The sequence below is a fragment of the Budorcas taxicolor genome, chromosome 20 (genome assembly GCF_023091745.1).
Source record: "Budorcas taxicolor isolate Tak-1 chromosome 20, Takin1.1, whole genome shotgun sequence".
Classification (NCBI taxonomy): Eukaryota; Metazoa; Chordata; class Mammalia; order Artiodactyla; family Bovidae; genus Budorcas; species Budorcas taxicolor.
Window position 1 is genome coordinate 12,950,245 of NC_068929.1, and position 24,301 is coordinate 12,974,545.

At 42.7% G+C, this 24,301-nt stretch overlaps 1 protein-coding gene across 1 annotated transcript in view; it reads left to right on the forward strand.

Moving 5' to 3' along the window:
- Positions 1-19,631, forward strand: part of MRPS27 (mitochondrial ribosomal protein S27) — a 102,600-nt gene extending 82,969 nt beyond the window's left edge. Inside the window, exons 6-11 of the mRNA XM_052659069.1 lie at positions 2,401-2,479; positions 6,678-6,793; positions 10,829-10,931; positions 14,002-14,144; positions 16,088-16,258; positions 18,471-19,631. Of these exons, the coding sequence (XP_052515029.1) occupies positions 2,401-2,479; positions 6,678-6,793; positions 10,829-10,931; positions 14,002-14,144; positions 16,088-16,258; positions 18,471-18,710 (852 nt within the window). The 3' untranslated portion in view covers positions 18,711-19,631. The remainder of the gene's footprint in view (positions 1-2,400; positions 2,480-6,677; positions 6,794-10,828; positions 10,932-14,001; positions 14,145-16,087; positions 16,259-18,470) is intronic.
- Positions 19,632-24,301: the final 4,670 nt, after the last annotated feature.

Sequence of the window (24,301 nt, forward strand, 5' to 3'; positions counted from 1 at the left end):
GTTTTTTCAGCTCTAAGTCAAGTGAGGTGTACCAAATCAGTGATTTCCACCCTTGGCTGCCGATTAGAGTCATGTAAGAAGCTTTTAAAAATTATAGATGCTTTCTCCACCCCCAGGATTCTAATTTAATTGGTCTTTCTGGAGCCTAGGCATTGGTATTTTATTTTAATTGGTTTAAAAAAATTTTTTTTTTTTTTTAGATTTTATTTTTTAGAGCAATTTTAGTTTCACTGCAAAATTGAACAGAAGGTACAGAAATTTTCCATATGTTCCTTGTCCCCGCATTTGCGGGGACATGCCTCCCTCGTTATCAGCATTCCTCATCCAAGTGAGCCATTTATTACAGTGATGAACCTGCATTGAAACACAAGTTACTCAAAGTCTGTGTTTACTCTATGGCTTTGAACAAGGTATAATGACCCACGTCTACCATTATTGTATCATATGGGCTAGTTTCACTGGCCCCCCCGCCCCCACCCCCTGATCCTCTGTGCTCTGCCCCTTCATACCTCATTGGTGTCTTTTTAAAGGTTACATGTTGATTTTTGCAGCCAGGGTTGAGAATCACTGACCAGTTGATTCCTAAGTTTGTTTCCTTCCAGCTTTAATGAATTATCATTCTAAAATATTTTGTTTTTACCCTGCATTACGGATTATCGCAGATTGAATGACTGCTTTGATAAATTTAAACACTGCCCATGGGCTGCAACTTTTAAAACAGTAGCTTCTGAATGTCTTTTTTTTGGTGTTTTGTTTTGTTTTGTTTTGTTTGTATTTCAGCACATTTGAGGCATTCTGTACAGTCTGCTAGTAATAGTGACTCAGTTCAGCAGACTGACAACTGGGGTTTAGGATTATCAGAATTTCTCAAGGAGGATGGGTGTAATTGGAAAAAAAAATTCCTTGGATGTTTCTGGTGGTTGATGGGAGTGGGTAATCCTGCTGAAATAAGAATTTAAAATAAATATGTAACCACAGTTTAGATGATTAGTAGTCAGACTTCATTGTGCATGAAAATCACACAGGAAGGCACAAAAATCTCAGGTTTCTTGGGTCTTTAAAAACTCAGAGACAAGAGATAACAGATGCTGGCAAGAAGAGGGCAAAAAGGGGGCACTGTTGGTGGGAATGCAAATTGGTACAGCCAGTATGGGAAATAGTATCGAGATCACTCAAGAAATTAAAAATAGAAATACCATATGATCCAGCAAATCCACTTCTGGTTATATATCCAAAGGAGGTGAAATCACTGTCTCAAAGGGATACCTGCAACCCCATGTTCATTGAAGCATTGTTAACAACAGCCAAGCCATGGAAACCTCAGTGTCCATTTACAGGTGAATGGATAAAGAACATGTGTGTGGGGTGGGAGGCGGGGTAAACCTGGGTCTCCTGCATTGCGGGCAGATTCTTTACTATCTGAACTACCAGAGAAGCCTATACATATACATGCAGTGGGATATTTAGCCTTTCAAAAGGAACTTCTTCCATTTGAGATGATATGGACAAACCTTAAGAGCATTTTGCAAAGTAGAATAAGTCATTTAAAGAAAGACAAATACCTCATGATCTCACTTATGTGTGAAATCTGAAAAAGCAGAACTCATAGAAACAGTGTAGAATAATGGATATCAGGGTCTGGTGAAGGAGGGTGGAAATGGGGAGCTGGTGGTCAAAGGATCCAAACTTCCAAAGATGAGTCAGTTCTGGGGATCTAATGTATAGCGTAATGACTGTAGTTAAGAGTACTGTATTATATTCTTGAAAGTTGCCAAGAGAGTAGATCTTAAATATTCTCATCACCACTGCCACTCAAAGAAAATTGTTATGTGAGGCAATGAATGTGTTAACTAGCCTTATTGTAGTAATCATTTTGCAATATATATGCATGTTAAATGATCGTGTTGTACACCTTAAAATCACACAATGTTACATGTGAATTATATTTTAGTTAAGTTGGAAGAAAAGCACTCTAAGGACCAGAAAATGCTGCATAGTGTAATTAATGTGTGCCTTCTCTTGGGACTCCATTTTTGTGTTGATATTCATACTTTTTTAAAAGAATCACTGAACCAGTGGAGTGTGGTGGTTTTTTATATTCTTGGTTTGGTTCGGGGTTTTTTTAGTTATGATGAAGTGTTAGAATTGAGCTTTATTTTTCACATCAGTTGTCTTGTATCAGACACCCACTCACAACTTTCTCACCCTGACCAGCAGTTCCAGTTACCAAACTGCATGAGTCACAGCTGCTATTTCACTGTCACAGGTGCTGTAAAATGATAGATATTTTAAAGCTAATGGGAACAAATTTTTTTCCTGAATAATACATAGGCATATATTATAAACTGAATTTAATGAATTTTTTCTCTTATTTTACTTTTATTTTTATTTTCATTGCAGGTCCAGTATGGTATTTTTCCAGATAACTATACGTTTAACTTACTGATGGATCATTTCATAAAGAAAGAAAATTACAAAGGTATGAAATCAAACCCAGGTCCATTTATAATGGATCTACAGTTCCCAAAGGGAAGTATATATAGGCACTTTTTAAAAAATTTCTTAATGACATCTGTACATCACTCTTTCAGTCAGAAATAGATGTGCAGTTGATTGACCTTATCAGGTGGCCAGGTAGGAGACTCCTATCCAGGTCTTCTTTCCTCTGAGTTTCTCACATTTATTTGTTCACGTCTCTTTGGGCAAAGGACAGTGAATTTAGTTAATGCAAGAAAGCCGTCTGAGCTTCCACAGCTAGTTAAGGTTATATTAATTCAGCTATTAGCTTGACTTTGTTTTAAGCACAATTTGCTAACTTTGTTTTACTTACTCGCAGTTGTTCTAGCATGTGAAGTGTATAAGCATGAAATCTTATACTGGAGAGAGTAGCATGCTCACTATGAAGGGAAGTCATTTTACCTCCCTAGGCTTTTGTTTCCCTGTCTCTGATGTAAGTGCAGTGTTCAAACTGCCATACAGTTGTGCTCATTTCACATGATAGCAAGATCATGCTCAAAATGCTTTGAGCTAGGCTTCAGCAGTACATGAACCAAGATCTTCCAGATGTCCAAGCTGGATTTAGAAAGGCAGAGGAACCAGGAATCAAATTCCCAACATCTGTTGGATCATAGGAAAAGCAAGGGAATTCCAAAGAAACATATTTCTGTTCATTGACTACACTAAAGCTTTTGACTGTGTGGATCACAACAAACTGTGGAAAATTCTTCAAGAGATGGGAATACCAGACCACCTTACCTGTCTCCTAAGAAAGCTGTATGCAGGTCAAGACGCAACAGTTTGAACCAGACATGGAACAACAGACTGGTTCCAAATTGGGAAAGGAGTATGACAAGGCTGTATATTGTCACCCTGCTATATAAGTTAAATATAATTTATATGCAGAGTACTTCATGTGGAATGCTGGGCTGGATGCATCACAAGCTGGAATCAAGATTGCTGGGAGAAATACTGACAACTTTAGATATACAGATGATACCACCCTAATGGATGGCAGAAAGTAAAGAGGAACTAAAGAGCCTCCTGATGAAAGTGAAAAAGCTGGCTTAAAATTCAACATTCAAAAAACTAAGATCATAGGATCCGGTCCCATCATTCCATGGCAAATAAATGAGGAAAAAGTGGGAACAGTGACAGATTTTATTTTCTAGGGCTCTGAAATCACTGCAGACGGTGACTGCAGCCATGACATTGAAAGATGCTTGCTCCTTTGAAGAAAAGCTATGACAAACCTAGACAGCATATTAAAAAGCAGAGACATCACTTTGCCGATAAAGGTCCATCTAGTCAAAGTTACAGTTTTTCCAGTAGTCAAGTATGGATGTGAGAATTAGACCGTAAAGGAGGCTACGCCCTGAAGAATGGATGCTTTTGAACTGTGGTGCTGCAGAAGAGTCTTGAGAATCCCTTGGACTGCAAGGAGATCAAGCCAGTCAGTCCTAAAGGACTCAACCCTGAATATTCATTGGAAGGACTGATGCTGAAGCTCCAGTACTTTGGCCCCCTGATGCAAAGAGCCGACTCATTGGAAAAGACCTTGATGCTGGGAAAGATTGAGGGCAGGAGGAGAAGAGGGGAGACAGAGGATGAGATGGTTAGATAGCATCATCAACTCAATAGACATGAGCTTGAACAAGCTCCAGGAGATGGTGAAGGACAGGGAAGTCTGGCGTGCTGAGTCAGACAGGACTTAGTGACTGAACAATAACAACAACAGAGAAAGTGCATCGGTGATCTCTTGAGTTTTCTTTACCCCCGAAAGCCTGTGGCTCCATGGAACTAACCTGAAGTGGCTCTTAACCTTCATCTACAATAAGGGGGAACCAAGGAAAGATGGGGATTGTGGCAGACCCTACAGAACAGTCAGGTGGAGCCCTGCCAGTCTCCGTGGACGGGGAAGGGTGGTACAGCACGCTTGTGCTCTCAGCTACACAGACGGTGAAGAAGGAAAGAGGAGGCTGTGCCATTGTGTAAAGATACACTCTGGCTTCCCCTTCCACCATTTCATCTTCAAGCTTGGTTCTGAGCCTTTCCTGTGTTAGGGTAGTTACCGCAGGAACACAGATATGGACTGGTGGTCATTTTTCCTTTTTGACACCTTGATTCCTGTCATAGAGTTACATCCCTCGTCCCTCAGCCTTTTCCATTGCATCGGGATGCAGTGGTTAGACAAGGCACCCAGGACCTCCCTGCTTTCTCTTCTCTCTCACAAGACTTGGAGTTGTTGACTGCCTAAAAAATTTGCTGTATATTATTTTTTTTAATGCTTATTGTCCCTTGTCCATTTTCATTCCATTTTAAACATGCGTTTCCTAAATTGAACTAAAATTAAAGATAATTTTTAAAAGATAATTCTCTTTTGCATGTCTCATCTTCCATTCTCTGTGAACATCAGATTTTAAAATTCTTACTAGTTTATCACTGGAAAATTATGTAGTAGCAGTTTTCTCCCCTCTCTCGTTAAAGGGAATGTTGAAAGGGTAAAAGGAGTTTGGGGGTTCCCCCCTAAATTCAGAGTAAATAATGTTGAGAATTTTTGTAAATAAAGTTCTGATGAAGATTATTATTGTTTATGGCAAGAAATTAGAAAATATTATACTTTTGTTGTTAAAATAGGAAATATCAAAGTACATAAATAATTACGGAGGAACAGGAAATCTTATATAGGTCAATCTAATTTCACTTCCCAAGCTGACTGAAATGAATATAAATTAGAGATGAATTTTATTTATTCATGTGTAATTTTGAATGCAGTATTGAACAGTTGGCAAAACATTTTTCTGAACTATATTTTTAGCTTTAACTTGTTCTTTTAAAATACTGGTTTGTTGGTAGGGTAGGGGACTGTTTGTTTATATCTCTTTCAGGCTCTTTTTTGCTACTGACTTACTGGGTGACTCCTTGATCTGCCTGTCCATCTCAGTTTACCCATTTACAAAAAGAATATAGAAATTCTTGCATTTGACCTCATTTAGAACCATGACAACACATAGAAAACCAGCTGGCTAGCAATAGCTACAAATGAGTGCTAACTCTTATAATTATGAGTATATGTAAAAACCATTTAACAGAGCAGCTGTTATTGAAAACATTATATGCAGGCACTATATTTTAAACCAATGTTAACATCTCTGATTTAACAACAAATAATAAGGGAAATAAATTATTTGAACTTGATTTTCTTGTCTTCCACTTACGTTGTGGAATATTGAGGGGAAATAAATCAGATCTTGCTGAAGATCTGGTCTCCTGTGATCAGCATTCATGTGGAAACAAGAATCTTCTGTGTTAAACTCAAGGACTTAACAACTTATGAATACGCATTTCCTTTCCATTCTTTCAACTCTTTTAAATTGAACCTGATTGTCCTTTTTGTAGTCATCAGTTTTCTGTCTTTGAAATAATACCTAGGATTTAAAATTACCTTTAGCATTCGTCCTTTTTTTTCCAAAACAGAAAGTTCCAGAACATACAGTGGGGCATTCCACCCAGCTCTCTCTATCTCTTCTTACCAGGGTGACCTGGAAAATATATTTGTCTCCTTTCTGTACGCCTTAGCTCTTCTAGCTGATGGACATGCTGCCTTAAATTTGCTTCACAGTTTATGAGGCATTTTCATATGTATTGTTGGACTGTCCAACAATCTTGTGAAGTCTCTGGGATAAATGGTATTTTATCATCATGAAGGTGATACTGAGAAATCAAGTGGTTTATTCTGTGTCCTTGAGAACAGTGGTACAACAGCACCTGATTTAATACCTAGCAGTGTGTACAACAGAAGCTAAAGACAGGGGAAAGACCTGCTTTACAGAAGGGCCACAGCCCACATTTAGCTTCATGATTCTTTGTGTTTTTCTATCATGCCTCACTTTTTGATTGCTTACGGTGGTGCTAGTGGTAAAGAACCCACCTGCCAATGCAGGAGACGTAAGACATGTGGGTTTGATCCTGAGGTCAAGAAGATCCCCTGGAGGAGGGCATGAAAACCCTCCTGGAGAGTATTTTGCCTGGAGAACCCCATGAGCCTGGCGGGCTACAGTCCATAGGGTTACAAAGAGTTGGACACGATTAAAGTGACTTAGCATGCATGCATGTATAGTTAAATACAGATTTGATGATGTTACCTAATTTCCTAATTTTTACATTGGTCTTCCTGTCAGATGCCTTATCCGTGGTTTTTGAGATCATGATGCAAGAAGCTTTTGAAGTTCCTTCCACCCAACTCCTCTCCCTCTATGTTCTATACCAGTGCCTGGCAAAGAAGACAGACTTCAGTGTAAGTGACCTGTCTTGAAACAGTACTAAGAGCCTAAGAGAAGCAAGCAGCAGCTGCTCAGTAGGGATGTGGGTACCAGAGGAAAGCCCTGCCCTCAGCATCAGGGAAAAGATACCTGCTGTGAAGCCCTGTGACCCTGCACGACCAGGAATGAGTGTTCACCCATACATTTTAGGTCCTGGGTTCTAACAATGTGGCATTGAACGTTCTTCCACTTGGAAGAATCTCAAGTGAAAGTCCTTATGTACATTCTGAAACATGAGCTATGCTGAGTGCGCTTCACACATTCAGAAATGGACAATTGATGATCAGTGAGAGCTAGACATGGCATGCCAATGAAGCAGTGAGGCAGCTAGCTTAGCCACAGCTTCAGGTATTAATTACTGGTGGTTTAATTTGTGTCAGTATTTTCCTAAGGTTGCTCTGGGTCAGTCCAGAATACCAAAGTTTGGTTTCATCTCTTCATTGTTGTTGCTTAGTCACTGAGTTGTGTCCGACTCTTTGTGACCCATGGACTGTAGCCCTCCAGGCTCCTCTGTCCATGGGATTTTCCAGGCAAGAATACTGGAGTGGGTTGCCATTGCCTTCTCCAATTGTTTATTGCTCCCCTAAGAGTAACAGCAGTAATAACAGTAGCTAATACTTAAATAGCACTTATTTTACACTTCCTGTTTTCATGGTGTTTTAGATTTATTCATTTCATTCAATCCTCTCAGCTCCATGCAGATGAGAACACTAGGGCACAGAGATACTGCCTAATAGTGGCTGAGCTCATAGGTGGTGAAGCTGGGCAGTCTGGCCCTACAGACTTTGCCCTTAACCTCAAATGTAACCTCAGAAAACACTGCTTTGGGTAGAAACTGGAAAGATCATCTAGTCTAGCCCCCACTGTAAAAAATTTATGGTGTGTTTTGTTTTTCTGAAATGAATGTCATAGCCTGCGGCATACCTCACGTTCATTAGTTCATTAAATATATTTTGAGCAACTACTGTATTCCCTGTGTTTCACATACTCGTTTTACGATGGTGAACAAATATCTCCTGCTTATAATCTAAGGAGAATATAGGCATTTAAAACAAAACAGGGAATTCCCTGGTGGCCCAGTGGTTAGGACTCGGTGCTTTCACTGCCATGGCCCAGGTTTAGTCCCTGTTTAGGGAACTAAGATCCTGTAAGTCCTGCGGCGTGGCAGAAAAGAAAAACACTTGACTATACTGAGCACTATAAAGACTATATGGTAGGGAGTTTTTGTATTTATTTTAAACGTAAGTTAGGGAAGACTTCCTTAAGGAAGTATTTCTTTAGTTAATATTTGGAGCATGAATAGAAATTAACAGACTGAAGAGGGGAAGAACAATCCAAGACAAGGAAATGTCACATGCAAAAGCCCTGAAGGAGAAAGAACATGGTCAGCAGAAAGGGGATAGAAGGTAGAGAGTTAGAAAGATCGTGTCACTGCCACAGAGAGGATTGTAGGATGAGATAAAAGTTAGAGGGTGGGTCATGCAAAGCTGTTTCGTCTGCATCTTAAACACAGCAGGAAACCACTGAAAAGTTTGAAGCAGATGGGGTAACATGATCAGTTTTGTGCTCTGATCTAAGTACTCTGACCACAGCCACCCTGGCCCCCATCCAGTCTTAGCCACAACTTTCGTAGTCGTCTGAGCAAGAGATGCTGGTCATGTGGGGACCAGAACGTGCTGGGAGCTAGAGTAGATTGCTGTGTCTAGGAGGCAAAGAACATGTTGGGGAGGGAAATAGATGTAGAGGTAAGGGGGAAAGCTGACCTCCGTTTCTGACTTGTGTGTGTTAAACGCTCAGTCGGGTCCAACTCTTTGCAACCCCATGGACTCTAGCTCGCCAAGCTCCTCTTATCCATGGGATTTGCCAGGCAAGAATGCTAGAGGGGGGTGCCAGTTGCTCCCCCAGGAGATCTTCCTGAGCCAGGGATCGAGTCCAGGTCTCCCGCATTGCAGGCAGACTCTTTACCGTCTGAGCCACCAGGGAGGCCCAAAAGAGTCGCTGGGTGTTTGCAAAAGGCACTCTGGGAAAAAGCTTCATTTGATGAGGAAAATCACTGATTTGGCTCTGAATGTGTTACATTTTGAGATACCTTTGAGACAGTCAGATTTCCCAAGGGAAATTGGCATCCAAATGGAAAAATCTGGACTGGAGATGTAACTTATAAATCCATATATAAATGTCTACACAAGAGCCACAGCCAAAAGGAGAATCAAGACTGTGTTGGGACAAACACCATGGGAAGATGGTCTGCATGTAGAATGCTCCTGAGAAGGTGGGTGAGATGAGGACTTTTATGAAGAGCATTTAACTTAGTGGTGTGAGAGCCACATAATAATGGAGCCGGAAGCCAAGTTGAAGTGTGTTATGGAGTGAGTCAGAAGTGCAAAAGGAGACAGTGAGCAGATGTCTGAATGTGAAGGGGAGTACAAGAGGGAGGGAGAGAAGGAGGGTTTGCTTTGTATTAATGGGAGAAGCAGAAGCATGAAATGAGGAAACCTTGAAAATAGCTCCTGTTTTAGTTCATAACAGTACATATGGTAGAAGGCTTGGAAGAGACCTAATATTTTATGTTAACACATCAGTGGCCTTTCATATAAACAGCAGTAGTTGAGTTATTTGCAGACAATCATCAGAAAATGTCTAACACATTCGTTTGTTTTCATTCACCTCTGTCAAAGTCCTTTTGGAAGCATCACCATTGCAGCCGCCATCACCACCCCCGATTGGTTCTAGCAGAGCAAGGATGCTGTTCATTTGGGCTTCAGCCCCTGTTGCATCCTGATACTATGGATCATGTTTTTCCCTAAAAAAAAAGGAAAAACATCTTTAAGGTTCCATATTTATTATTCCCTGAGCCCCTTTTCAGTTTATGTGGAGGGAAATCAAAGCTGTGAGTGATTTGCTTTTGAAAGTGAAATGACCTCCTTAATTACCAACTCTCTTAACTGTGTGCTGCAGAAGCGCCTGGGGAGGCTTTGTTTTTCTCCCAAGGTCTTTGCTTGTTTCAAAGATTTAGTAAAACCTTAAGAAATTGCACTTGCATTGCACAAAGGTCATTCCCAAGAAAGAGGTTTTGGTGCCCATTAACACCAGGGGTGCCCCACTCACACCTGGCTGCAGGTGTAGCTTGCACACCTTGTTCATTCTCTGACCAGTGCAGGGCCACCTGAGCTTTGTGTTCTGTATTTCTAAGCCAGAACAAAGACTCAGGCTGCTGTGTACTCCTACAGTGCCGGCACCGAGATGATCAGGGCCCTCATTGTCCAGGGAGTTGCCAAGGCGCTCCTCGCTCCTGCAATCACAGTGAGCCCTGTCACTGCCATTGCTCCTCTGCAGCAGCCTCAGCAATGCTTGTGTTTTTGCCTCCCCTTCGTTTCCCCATGTCTCAAAAGGCTTCAACTTTATTGAAGTGTAATGTTGCACCCTGGGTTGAAAGAAGTGATCACTAAGTGTTTCTGATTGCCTAATTTATTTTTAAGAGGCATTAATCTATCTAAAAGCAGTCTAATAGTTGTATTTACTTGACCACTATGAAGTAGAAGGAGTCTTATTGCTGAATTGTTTAAAATTCAGAAAGCCTGCTCTGTCGTGTCACAGCAATGTGAGTACAGAGCCGACAGCATGGGTAAATCTTTATTGGTTGCCTTGAGGCGGTGTTGATCCAGAGTAGGCTCTTTATTTTTGTTTTGCTTTTCTGATTGTAAAAGGAGCTGTTATTCACTGCCCCAGATTCAGAAAGGAATGGAAAGTACAAAGAGGAAAACCAGAATTGCTTGTAATTTCACTGCCTAGAAATCTGTTAACATATTGGTGTTTCTGTTCTGCATTTTTCATCAAACATATCTTTTCTTTACAAAGTCAGAATTCTCATGTAGCTTTAGTATGAATATTTTGTTTCTTTTACCTAATGTTATAGCATATTCTTTTTCCCTCTGTGTCATTAATGCTCACATTTTTGCATACAGTAAACATTGCTTGGCTACACCATGATCTTCTGTATTCTGTTTCAGTGGGAAGAGGAGAGGAACTTCGGTGCCTCCCTGTTACTCCCAGGCCTGAAGCAGAAGAACTCAGTGGGATTGAGTTCCCAGTTGTACGGCTATGCACTTCTTGGTAAGCTGGAGGTCCTTACTAACATTGTTCTTTACGAATAGGAACTGATTCCTTCTTTTACTTCTTAATATAATAAAATTATACTTCTTAATTATAATAAAATTATAATTTGATATAGACTTGTGAAATTTCAGTACAGCTTTCATTTTTAGACATAAAACTGGACTTTGATGGCCTTATAGTTATTAGGTAAGATGACAAAGTGGGGTTTAAAAACCTTTCACCACTGGCAAGGTGAGAACTAGTTCTGGTGGCTCTTGATTATATTCAGTGGTAAGCAGTGTGAAGAAGGGATAAAGAAAGGAAAGTTCTGGTCCTCATTTAGGAGAACCAGCCAGTAGACTCTTTCCCAGTATTAAAAAGATCTTCCTGTCTTTTTAAACCCAAGTCCAGAAGGAAAAATATTGAATGCATATTGTGGGTATTGTTTTCAGGTGAGGGAAGAGGAATGCAGAGAGCACATCCAGTGGCCCTTTGGGAGTGCACAGAGGGACTCGCTAGTGCAGTGTGACTGTGCCACGCACAGGGCGGCGGGCTTTGCTTTAGAGCCCCGACTGCATTGAAGCAGACAGTCAGGAGGGCAGGGCCTTTTGAGGAGCGGCCTTCACTCTCAGGAAATCTGAGCACATAACATTCAACCTAAAGTGAAAGAAAGTGAAAGTGAAGTCGCTCAGTCCTGTCCGACTCTTTGCAACCCGTGGACTGTAGCCCACCAAGCTCCTCCGTCCATGGGATTCTCCAGGCAAGAATACTGGAGTGGGTTGCCATTTCCTTTTCCAGGGGATCTTCCCGACCCAGGGATTGAACCCAGGTCTCCCACATTGCAGGCAGATGCTTTAACCTCTGTACCACCAGGGAAGCCCTAACATTCAACCTAAGTGTGCATCAAATGTGTCCTGATTTACAGAGTTAATTAAATTTGTATTATTTCACTAGCCTTCCATTCTCTCTCCTAAGCAGATAGGTATTTGGGAAAGTACCTTCTTCTAATCATATACTGTGCTGCCTTTTACCTTTGTTTTCTGAAAATCATCTAAGTTACAGCAGTTTGACTGCTTTTGGAGTTATCTTCACCAACGAAATGTAGTGTGGCATTCTCAGGTGCTGATTCTGGTAGAAGCAGACTCAGAGGAGTTCATTGGGTGGCTCTCAGACTAACAAAAGAGTTGACCACGCTTTTTAAAAATCACTTTTTCCAGTGATCATGGGATCTCTTCAAGATCTTGATTTCAATTCTTTTGGATAAATACCCAAGAGTGCAGTTGCTGGCTCATATGACAGTTTATTTATTTATTTTTTTGAGGACACTCCTATCGTTTTGCATGGCAGTTAGTGCTATTTTGCATTCCCACCAATAATGCACAAAGGTTCCAGTTTCTCCATACTCTCACCAACACTTGTGTTTTGTTTCTTTGATAATAGCCATCCTGTCGAGTGTGAGATGATATTATGCTTCTGATTTTGGTTCTGTTGGTTGATGACATTGCTCATCTTGTCACATGTCCATTGGCTATTGTGTGTCTTCTTAGGAAAAATGTCTATTCAAGTTCTTAGTCTGTTTTTAAATCAGTTTATTAGTTTTTTGTTGAGGCATAGGTGTTCCTTATATGATTTGGAGATTAAAATGTATTTTATAAAATATATTGTGGAAACTAAAAGAAAAATCATTTTCTCTTACCATCTACTTTCAGTATTACAAGTTTTTGCATTTACCTTCAGAGGAGCGCTCAGGACTGTTTCACTGCATGAATTGTCCAGGAAGTTGTCAGGGCCAAGGAAATATACTTTGTTGTTCCTGATTCTGAGCAGAGGCCTGAGTGCTTTGAATCTGGCAGCATCAGATTCAGATCCCCCTGCTCTCAGTGTGTCATGTGCGATGTAGCCTCATTTACCTCCGACATAAGCGGCTTCCTGGAACGTGATTGCAGCCAGCCCCAAGTATCTTAAAAGTCTAAAATTAGCTGTCACCTGATGAGCTTTGTCTGTTTATGTTCCACTACAGCTTTCCCAAATCCTCCTTCCCAGGAAAGATAAGTGAAGGTAAATTTAAGACCTGGCAGCTCAAGGTGACTTTGGTTGTTAGTTCAGAGAACATCTCTATTCCCCCAGGAATCCCAAGACAGCCCCTCTCCTCACTGGGGGACCCTGCTGTCAGCCAGCCATATCTTCAGCTCTAGTTACGATTGTTCGAGGTTCCAAGAGAAACATTCATGTCCTGAGACCCACAAGGATGACGAGGACTGTATAGTTAAAATGCTGATGCAGCTCAACTGAAAGAGTAAAGTGAGATTTTCTTCTTTTTTTTTTTTTTCATAAGGACAGTCAGTGGACTGTTTCGGAGCATTTTGAAAAATGTCAAACATTTCCTGGCAAGGAAAGCCTGTCAGATGTTGACAGAATTTTTCAGTGTAAGAAAGTTGTAAAATTTCTTTTATGGAGCAACATTTTGTCTTGAAACAAAAGTAGTATTTCAGTTGTTTGATTTGTTTTATAAGAGTAGCTCCACTTAGAGGCGGGTTTCCCAGGTGGCGCTAGCATTCAGGAACCTACCTGCCAGTGCCAGAGATGTAAGAGACATGGGTTCATTCCCTGGGTTGGGCAGATCCCCTGGAGAAGGGCATGACAACCCACGCCAGTGTTCTTGCCTGGAGAATCCCATGAACAGAGGAGCCTGGTGGGCTACAGTCCATGGGGTCGCGCAGAGTTGGACACAACTGAAGTGACCTACCGTGCATGCACACACACTACTTAGAGGCAGATAGAGTGACCTCTGTAAATTTCCCTCAGCCCTCACGATAGTCTCCAGCAGTCCAAATGAAAAAGTTAAAAAAGAAAAATAAGTCCATACAAGTTTATATTGAAAAGTGTGTACCTTGACTTTTACCACGTTTTTCATCGTCCATCTGAAATGTCCTTATTCACTGGATGGGATGAGTCTTGGTAGACGTTTGAAATCATCCTCTATTTCTCGAGCTGCCAGCTGAGTATTCACTTGTGTCTTCAAGTCCTCAATCTCAGACGTAGTGAGAAGCCACGGCTAAGCCTTCTTCATTGTTCTTTTTGGCCACAGGGAAGGTGGAGTTGCAGCAGGGGCTGCGGGCTGTGTACCATGACATGCCCCTTATGTGGCGGCCAGGCTACCTCGACAGAGCCCTTCAAGTGATGGAGAAGGTGGCCTCCTCCCCGGAGGATGGGAAGCTGTGTAGGGAAGCGGTAAGTTACCCAGCCCTGATTCTGGGGGATTTAGCATCTCTTGTCCCTTATAAGTCAAGCTTTGGATTTGTTTTCATTGTCTCCCACAGCCCCACCTTCTTTATCTCTATAGATTCATGTATTTACTCAATTAAAAAGGAATGAAAAAACCTTAAACATTCTCGGTGTTACTGACAAGCACTAGAAAATAAGGTTAACATTGATTTTATAGTTCACTGTCTGGGAGGAAAACTATTCTCCCAAGAAATTCAAACTGAGTTCAATAAAATAGTGTTTATTGCCCTCCACCACTACCACCACCAAAGTAAAAGCTCAGTAGAAGCTCAAGAGACATGCAGATTTTATTTTTTACTTTTGGCACTTCTGTATCTTCGTGTAGTCCTGAGAGACTGACTACCTGTCAGAGTTTTCCTAAACTTTCAATAAATGAGTTTCGGAAGTAGACATGGCGCCATCTTTCTTTCTTCCCATTAAATCATTCTGTGGTGAATGTATGATGTGGAGGAGGTCTGGACCAGCTGTCCCTTTCAGAGTTCTAAAGCTTTCGGTTTGTCCAGACTAGGACCCTGTCCTCCCATCAGCCTCAAAGCTCATCCCCCTTGGTCACCTCGGGCTCTTCATTCTGCAGAGTTCCTAGACTTAGCTCAAGCCGTGGGAAAGCATGTGGCAAGCTTACGCCCAGTAGGGAGCCATAGTGCTCGCTCCTGTTCAAGTGTCTTTTGTAGCCAGAGTCAGGCCTCAAAGGACATCAGTTATTTTGTTAACAGAGTGTGAAAGTTGACTTTGAGCTGTTTGTTTTGCCTTGACCCGATCACTCAGTCTCACCCCATGGCTTCCATTTTGGTCTCAGGATACAGAAGTCTGGTTCCTCTGCTGGCTCCTTATACTGATGTCTAGTGAGTCATTATGTTCTCTGCGAGACATTTATACCAAAGCATACACATTTCTGAATATATATTCATGTTTTAACCCTACTATAGTCAGTACTAGTGATTGAAGCACAAAATTAGACATAAATGCTCTGCCAGGGAAATACTTATTGCAGTTTGAGCCAGACTTGCATTCTTTGTGTTCTGACTTCATAGAAATGTGATTCAGATGTCAGCATTGAATGTGATATGTGTCAGGTTTGGCTATAATGTATTAGTGGCATTACAAAGCCTTGGAGTCTTTTCTGGATTTTTGTTCTTAGTTGACATGGACAGAATTCATCGGTATCATACTGGTGTTAATGCTGGCCTTGAGGCTGTTTCTGTCCCGTCTTTGATGATCAGGCCCTCCTCAAAGGAGGTTGCCCCAAAATGAAGGTGGTAGGGGAGGGGGTCAAAACAAAAAAGAAACCTTCTGTTTCATAATTTACTTACTTTTTAAGTCACAGAAATCCCCTGTTACAATAAATTTCATATATGCTGTCTGGTCTTTGTCAGCAGCTTATATAGATTGGCTGATCCCTAATCTCTGAATGTCCTGTGAGTCGAATTTTTCTCTGAAGGAGGCTCCCGCCTAGATTCAGAGGCTTTATCGTACTTTCAGAATGGCCCGTTGTTGGTTGTGGTCTGTAGTGTTTTTTCTTTCCCGTTCTTGCAATTCCAAACCAATTAAGGAAGAAAGCCATGGAAGGGGTGTTACTTCATCGCCCATTGGGCATAATTCCTGGATTCCTACCTGGCTGATTAAAAGTGAAATCAAAAGCCACTCACTTACACAGATGATTCTGAGTTTGCTTATTGTTCCATTTGTTTTGTACGAAGTGTTCCATGCCATGTGACAAGGTGTTTCTACTGTAAAATTACATAACCATTTCTGTTTCTGTAATTTAGTAAGAGAACTCTTCTCGTGATTTTTTAGGTCCCAGGCTTCCCTCCCTTTCCCTTCTCCAGCCTCCCTCCCTAGTGCTCTCAGGGCCACAGGGTATTTAGTCTCTGCCCCTTTCTGCTCCACAGCTGGATGTGCTGGACAGGGCACTGAAGGCTCTGACTGCTCCGGTCCAGGAGTCTCCAGAGGAGCAGCCCCAAGAAGGTGAGGTGAGCCCGGTGTCCGAGGAACTGATGGAGCAGCTGGACATGGAGGAAACCGAGCGGTCCAAGCTTCCCCGATACCTGGAACGGTATGAGGTGAGTTAGGGCAGAATCGAGTCCCCTCAGCTGTGTGTTAAATGTGCTTCTCTGCCGTGGTGACAGACAAGCAGTCATTTCATGCATCAGTGTTGTACAGAAGGGGGCTGAAAACTTCATCAGAAATGATACTTTTATCTCTTTACACAGGAAGTGGTCTGAAACAAATGGAATTTTTATATCCCTTTTTGTACTTGAGCGAATCGGTCACAGTTTTGTTCCCTAAGGCAGCATGTCATTACCTACCACTCATCTCTGATGGGTGGGTAATAGCCTTCCTTCCCATAGCAAGCACCTGACTGCAGCCCTGGGTGAAGAGGAGCTAGAGATTGAACCCTCTCGATCTCCAGAAACCCAGGTAGAAACCCCAAAGCCTCATTTGAGTATGCTGGAGATGAAATGCAGGTATCGTCTCTGCTCGGCTTTGTAGCATGCACTAAGGCCCCTGGAAATGTCCTCTGGGCTCCATGGACCATGTTAGCAGGTTCCCACTGCTGTTTTTCAGGAGCTCTGGCACTCAGGCTGCTGTTAGTAGCCTTCAACTGTGTGTCTCAAAATGCTCTGTGGTTAGAGTCAGGGAGGAAGAGCCATGTTCAGAGTTTAAACCCCTGGCCTCTTCCTTGCTGTGTTTCTCGTCTGTCTAGAGCAAAGCAAAAAAACTGTGCCGCCTGAAGGAGAATTCATCATGTGAAGCAGAAAACCTCCCCTCCCTCCCCGCTGACCCAAGGTGGTGTCCTTTTGGTCCAGAAGGATATATACTTTGCCAGGCTGCCACATTTAAATCTTTGCAGGAATGGAACCAGCTTTGGGAAATCTATTTCCACCTGTTCTAAGAAGGATTCTAGTACTTTTGGCTGTTTTCTCCAGTCTTCTCTAAGGTCATTGCTCAACTCCCCTCCTTTATAATTTAAAAACTGAAAATGGAAGGTTAATCAGTGTTTTCAGGGTACACAGAGAATTAGCGGCTATGTTAAGAATTTACATACTTGTTGTTTCCTCTTAACTTTGCCTAACTTTGCAGGTTTAGAAAAGCTAAAAAGCAAAAAACTCTGCTTAGCCCCATAGGTTATCATTTACCATATTCATATTGCCCACTCCTAAAACTTAGAACCTTTTCCTTGTTTCTTATATCTTTAATTTCAGAAAATAGAAATCTGTGCCTGAATTAAATTCTTAGCCCTTGCTCTTCCACAATCCTTCTTTTTTAATTCACAAAAAGAAAAGAGACCAGTATTTCTTGACTGCTTGCTTTGTGTTAGGCACTTTCTTTTCTTCCTGGTGCCTGATTTTTATTAGTCCCAGGTAATTTGGGGCTTATTTTTATATGACTGAACCATCACATGAGGCCTTTGGCTGCTGCTTGAAGCCTATGGACCCTTCCTTTCAGCCCCTGCTGTTAGAGCAGGCCTCATCACATACGCCAGTAAATCGCATTTATTTTGTGGAACATGGGGTATGTGGTATATGCTAAATCTGGGGCCATAAGTGGGTCTCTGATCTACATCTTGAAGCACTTAAGTAGATTAGTGGTTTTAGTACTTTACTCCTCCAGAACTATTACAATGCCGACCAAATCGAGCTGCCATTTCAGATGGAGCCATAAGCAGTCAGAGTGTCAAGGCCGACCTTTCATGAAGCACAGCACGGGGAGGCTTATAATAGTGAAAGCACTCATGGGAGCTGTTTAGTATGCCATTAGTAAGAAAGCCTTGACATGACTTCCATCTGTTGAAAGGAAAACTGGTTAGGCAAACATTTATCCCAGTTATTCTAAAGGAAAAGCTATGGATGGGTTCACTCCATTTTATCAGCTGCTTCTACCATTTTGTTTGCATCTTAGGGTCCTTTGTTCATGGGGTTTGCTACTTGGTGAGAAAGGAAATGGAGGTTCATTATACTTGTGCAGTCTTTGTGGTTTGAAACAAATTATACAGAGAATCACAGCATATGGAGTTCCATTTACTGTGTGTGAGTGAAGGGGAAGAAACCACATGTGGGGCATCTTAGCGGAATTGCTGCGCTGAAAGCAAAGAGCAGAAGCTATCAGTGCCTGGATGAGAGGCAGCGTGACAGGCTTCCAGTAAAGTACCTTGTCCTGTGAGCAGACTATGTGCAGATTTTGCAATGACTTAATCTCTTCTCTTTTCCTCTTTGTATTTTTCACCTTCCTGCCCCTTACACATCTCTTTGTTTTTGCCCTTTGTTCCAATAGGCCTTACATTCTAAGCTGCAGGCTCTGGGCAAAGTTGAGTCCGAAAGCCTTCTGACCCTGACCACCCAGCTTGTGAAGGAGCAGCTCCCCACCTGTGAAGCAGAGGATATCACCACCTATGAACAGAAGCTGCAGGAGTGGCATGTGGAGCTGGTACATCTGATTCAGAGAGAAAAGGAGATGAGAGAGAAGGCCAGGCTCGAGCACGAGGCTCGAAGGGCAGCAAAGGCAGCCGCCTAACTGGACCCTACGGGACCTCCCAGACCACCTCAGGATTCGTGGTGACAGCAGCCTCAGTGTCCTCCGTCCGCTGTCTCCCGTTCTTAAAGCACACCCCCATGGTACTGAAGCCACGTTGTTCACACATCAAGCCACGTAATCACCCACCCAGATGCCAGGGAGGCTGTGGAACCACCAAAGTAGCAAGTGGCCAGACTGAAGCCACAGCTAAGTACCTTATCTAAGGGCTCTTGAGGCTTGTCGTGGAGTTCCTGGGAGACGGGTCAGTTTTGAGCCTTGAAAGTCCCTGATACTTAGCAATGATAGTGGGAGAAGACGTGACTGAAGAACCCAGTCTCAAGCACAAGCTTTTGAAGGTTTCTCTGTCCCCTGCCAATGCCGCCTGCATGCGCTGAGATCTCCCTCCCTGGTCTCCTTAAGCACAAGCTCTCTTCCTGAGCTTGCCCTTCCCACACCTGAACTGGGAGAAGTTCAGTACAGGAGCAGACACAAGACCTTCTGGCTTTCGAATTTCAGAGACCCCAATGGCATGTAAAAACTTTGGAAGAGAGAGCTAGGCCTGGCTCTGCAGCCTCCCTAGCTAGGCTCCCCACCACTTTGTAGTGACTTACAACGTGTTGTCTCAGCTTCCCATCCAGTAGGTAGAGTGAGTCTTCTGTACATACTTGCACAACTTATGAACACACATTTCAGTTAGAGGCTGGAGAAAATGAAAGGTGGGATGGGGCTTGCAGTGCATTGGAAATGCAAATGATTATCAAACTGTCAGGAGGTGGAAAGTTCCTCCCTGGGGTTTCCCTGTGGAAGGTGTCAGTGCAGCCGTGGCTTGCTATGTAATTTTGCCCTTGTGTGTACTGTATACTTTTATACAGGATTGTGCTCTTTTATCAAGAACCTGTGGAAATAAATGTTCTAGGATCATGTGGTGTATTCTTTGTCTTCAGAGTAAGGGAAGGGAGAGGTAGGGGATTTCATCGTCTATAGCTGCTGAGGCCTGGGATCACAAAGAGTTGGACTCGACTTGGTGACTAAACAACAATGACATAGCTACTGTGATTTGGAGCAACATATTTTCAATCTTCCTCCATCAGACTGGGGCATTTATGGTAATAAAAACAACCACCACCATAACAAACATCTGTCAAGGAGGCTCAGAGCACCAACTCCAGCAGGCCTGTGAGGGAAGTACCATTAGCCCATTTTTGAATGAGAAAACTACTCACTTACAAACTAACTAATGTGGGGTCAAGCTCACATGTGTTCCCTCCATACACACCTGCAGTCAGTATCCGACACAGGGCCTGAGTCTTGCTCAGGTAGAGGATCATGGCCTAAAGTCAGTGCTGACATTCCGATTTACCAGGGGCTTTTTTCAGCCACTCCGTTACTTCATCAAGAGGCATGAAGCATCTGGTTGATAACTTCAGCTCATAGTTTTGCCTCCATTTTCCTTCTTACCTATCCTTGCTTTACTTCCAGTCTACAAGAAACCACCTCCGTAGTCAGAGCCAGCCCGCCAGCCTCCTATCACTGATCCAAGATCTTAGAGCTGGAAGTCCCATCTCCCTTTGATCATGTGACTCCTGCTGAACCAGCTCTTCCTTCCTTGTACTTACTTCCTACCTGCAAACCCTTTACACTGTCACTGATCACCACCTGGATCTCCAGAATTCACACATTGCTTGCCCTCCCTCCAATCTGGGTCCCTGGATTGGCCATCCTGCTGATGCATCTCTATAATTTCTTCTCTTTCCCTTTATCCAGGCCCATTTGCCATGCACAGATCTCTATCCTTGGAGCCACATGTTATGGGGTTGAATTGTGGCCCCACCACCACCACCAGCAGTGAAAAATATGTTGAAACCCTGACCCAAGTGCCTTAGAGTGAGTGAGTGAAGTCACTCAGTCGTGTCAGACTCTTTGCGACCCCATGGACTGTAGCCCACCAAGCTCCTCCGTCCATGGGATTCTCCAGGCAAGAACACTGGAGTGGGTTGCCATTTCCTTCTCCAGGGGATCTTCCCGACCCAGGGATCAAACCCTGGTCTCCTGCAATGCAGGCAGACGCTTTAACCTCTGAGCCACCAGGGAAGGCCCTTAATTAGAAATAGGGTCACAAAGATATTCAAGTTAAAATAATAAAAAGAATTTTGGACAAAAGATAGACTCAGAGGGAAGGCCGGGTAAAGACACCCAGGGAGAAGATGGCGGCACGAAAGGAGTGGCGCACCCACAAGCGGAGGATGGCGGGCCAGCGCCGGAAGCCGGAAGAGGCGAGGGAGGCGTGGCTTCTGGAGCCGTCAGAGAGAGCCGCGCCCTAGCATCACATTGCTTGTGGACTTCAAGCCTCCGGTACTGTTCTGTTCTGTTAAGTCACTCAGTCTGTAGTCCTTTGTTGCAACAGCCACAGGAGACGGACACAACGCCGTTTGTTTTCTGTCGGCTTCTGACCTACTAAGTTTGGTATACAGAGTTGTGAGATCAACCTGACTGGGTTCTCTACAGCTTTACAGGTGTCCTCTCAGCTCAGTAGCCTTTTCATTTCTCTTACTAACTCTCGTTTTTACCTCAATAGCTTTTCAACTGGGTCTGCTTAAACCCTAGACCCTTGCCCCCCTCTCCCCCCCGCCCCGCCCCCCAGAACTGTGAGCAGATATTCTTGCCTCCTACTTTATCAAGAAGACATAGGTCATAGTACAACCTCACAGCTCTCTTATTTCTGCAAGTCTGCAGTCTTATCCAGGACTTCCTTCCCTTCCAGAAACTAAAAAGCCGTTATCCTGCCATCAGTCAAAGCTACCACCCTGTTATTCTTCCTTTTGTCTTCAAACTTCTTAAAAGGGTATCTCCACTTACTGGTTCACTGCTGGCTCATTAGACCCTGAGGATTTGGCTTTCATTGTGCTGCATTTCAGCTGCAGTGACCCTCTGCCGTCTGCTCTGTTTAGCGCCCCTGACCTCCCCCATAGAGGCTCGGTGACTATAGCAGGCAGTCTGTCTCTGTCCTGACATGGCTTTCCCGCACAAGCATTTGTGTGGCACATGCTGTGTGCTGGGCATCGTAAGTGAGAGCCATGGAGTCTTCACAGATGAGTCAGCATTGGACTCTACCCTCAAATAACTAACAGAGGAGGCCAGCGCAGAGGCCCTATCATGCTTTATTTATGATGGTGGTTGGTTTACTGAGCAAAAGTGCCTTTTGATGTATCTTGGATCTTCTGCTTGTCATAGTAACGGAGAGGTTGAAAAAGCCCTGCCCTTGATAAACTAGTTAGTATCATTAGAAACACAGAGTGCTGTGGGTGTTCACAGGAAGAGCACTTCAAGCCCAGAGTTAGGAAAGCTCTAATGAAGGGAAATCACCATTATCTGCTTTGTGCTTAGTCACATAGGTCTGGCTTATGCTGTCCTGGGGCAGATATGGTCTTCATCTTCTCTGTGGAGTCATGTAAAGTAGATCTTCAACAGAAGTTAGTTTAAACTGGACTGAAATGAACAGCCCACACCTACCCTGCACCTCCTTACCGTGCCCACAAGCAAAAATAGAAAAAAATAGAAGAAAAAGGCAGATTGTTGGAGTAAGAAGAAGCAATGATAAGATACAAATACCTTAGTCTCCTCTCCTTAGGGATGTGTTGCCTTGACACCAAATTTTGCATTTTGTCTTCATCATTCCTGGCTGGCTGTGGATATCAGATATGCATATAGGAAATTTGTCAATTTTCACTTCAATCGCACAGTCGTGTCTGACTTTTTGTGACCCCATGGACTGCAGTACACCAGGCTTCCCTGTCCATCACCAACTCCTGGAGCTTGCTCAAATGCATGTCCATCAAGTCAGTGATACCATCCAACCATCTCATCCTCTGTTGTCCCCTTCTGCCGCCTTCAATCTTTCCCAGCATCAGGGTCTTTTCCAGTGAGTCAGTTCTACACATTAGGGGCCCAAGTCTTAGAGTTTCAGCTTTGGCATCAGTCATTCCAATGAATATTCAGGACTGATTTCCTTTAGGATGGACTGGTTGGATCTCCTTGAGGTCCAAGGGACTCTCAAGTCTTTTCCAACACCACAATTGAAAAGCATCAGTTCTTCTGTGCTCAGCTTTCTTTATAGTCCAACTCTCACATCCATACATGACTACTGGAAAAACCATAGCCTCGACTAGACAGACCTTTCTTGGCAAAGTAATGTCTCTGCTTTTTAATATGTTGTGTAGGTTAGTCATAGCTTTTATTCCAAGAAGCAAACATCTTTTATTTCCATGGCTGCACTAACCATATGCAGTGATTTTGGAGCTCCCAGAAATAGTCTGTCACTGTTTCTATTGTTGCCCCATCTGTTTCCCATGAAGTGATGGGACTGGATTGCCATGATCTTAGTTTTTTCTGAATGTTGAGTTTTAAGCCAAATTTTTCACTCTCTTCTTTCACTTTTATCAAGAGGCTCTTTAGTTCTTCTTTGCTCTCTGCCATAAGGGTGGTGTCATCTGCACATGTGAGGTTATTGATATTTCTCCTGGCAATCTTGATTCCAGCTTTTGCTTCATCCATCCCAGCATTTCGCATGATATACTCTGCATATAAGTTAAATAAGCAAGGTGACAGTATATGGCCTTGACATACTTCTTTCCCAATATGGAACCAGTCTGTTGTTCGATGTCCATTTCTAACTGTTGCTTCTTGACCTGCATACAGATTTCTCAGGATGCAGGTAAGGTGGTCTGTTATTCCCATCTCTTGAAGAATTTTCCACAGTTTGTTGTGATCCACACAGTCAAAGGCTTTGGCGTAATCAATAAAGCAGAAGTAGATGTTTTTCTGGAACTTTCTTTTTCAATGATCCAGTGGATGTTGGCAGTTTGATCTCTGGTTCCTCTGCCTTTTCTAAAACCAGCTTGAACGTCTGGAAGTTGTCAGTTCGCATACTGTTGAAGACTGGCTTGGAGAATTTTGAGCATTGCTTTGCTAGGGTGTGAGGTGAGTAGAATTGTGCGGTAGTTTGAGCATTCTTTGGGATTGCTTTTCTTTGGGATTGGAATGAAAACTGACCTTTTCCAGTCCTAGAAACACAGCAGTGGTTACTGCTGAGTTTTCCAGATTTGCTGGCATATTGAGTGCAGCACTTTCATAGCATCATCTTTTAGGATTTGAAATAGCTCAACTGGAATTCCACTAGCTTTGTTCATAGTGATGCTTCATAAGGCCCACTTGACTTTGCATTCCAGGATGTCTGGCTCTAGGTGAGTGATCACATTATCGTGATTATCTGGGTCATGAAGGTCTTTTTTGTATAGTTCTTCTGTGTATTGTTGCCACCTCTTAATATCTTCTGCTTCTGTTAAGTCCATGTCATTTCTGTCCTGTATTGTGCCCATCTTTGTATGAAATGTTCCCTTGGTATCTCTAATTTTCTTGAAGAGATCTCTAGTCTTTCTCATTCTGATGTTTCTTCTATTTCTTTGCATTGATCACTGAGGAAGGCTTTCTTATCTCTCCTTGCTATTCTTTGGAACTCTGCATTCAAATGGGTTTATCTTTTTAATTTTAAAAGTAATCAAACTAGTTTATCAGTTATTTTTTCACTCTGAGTG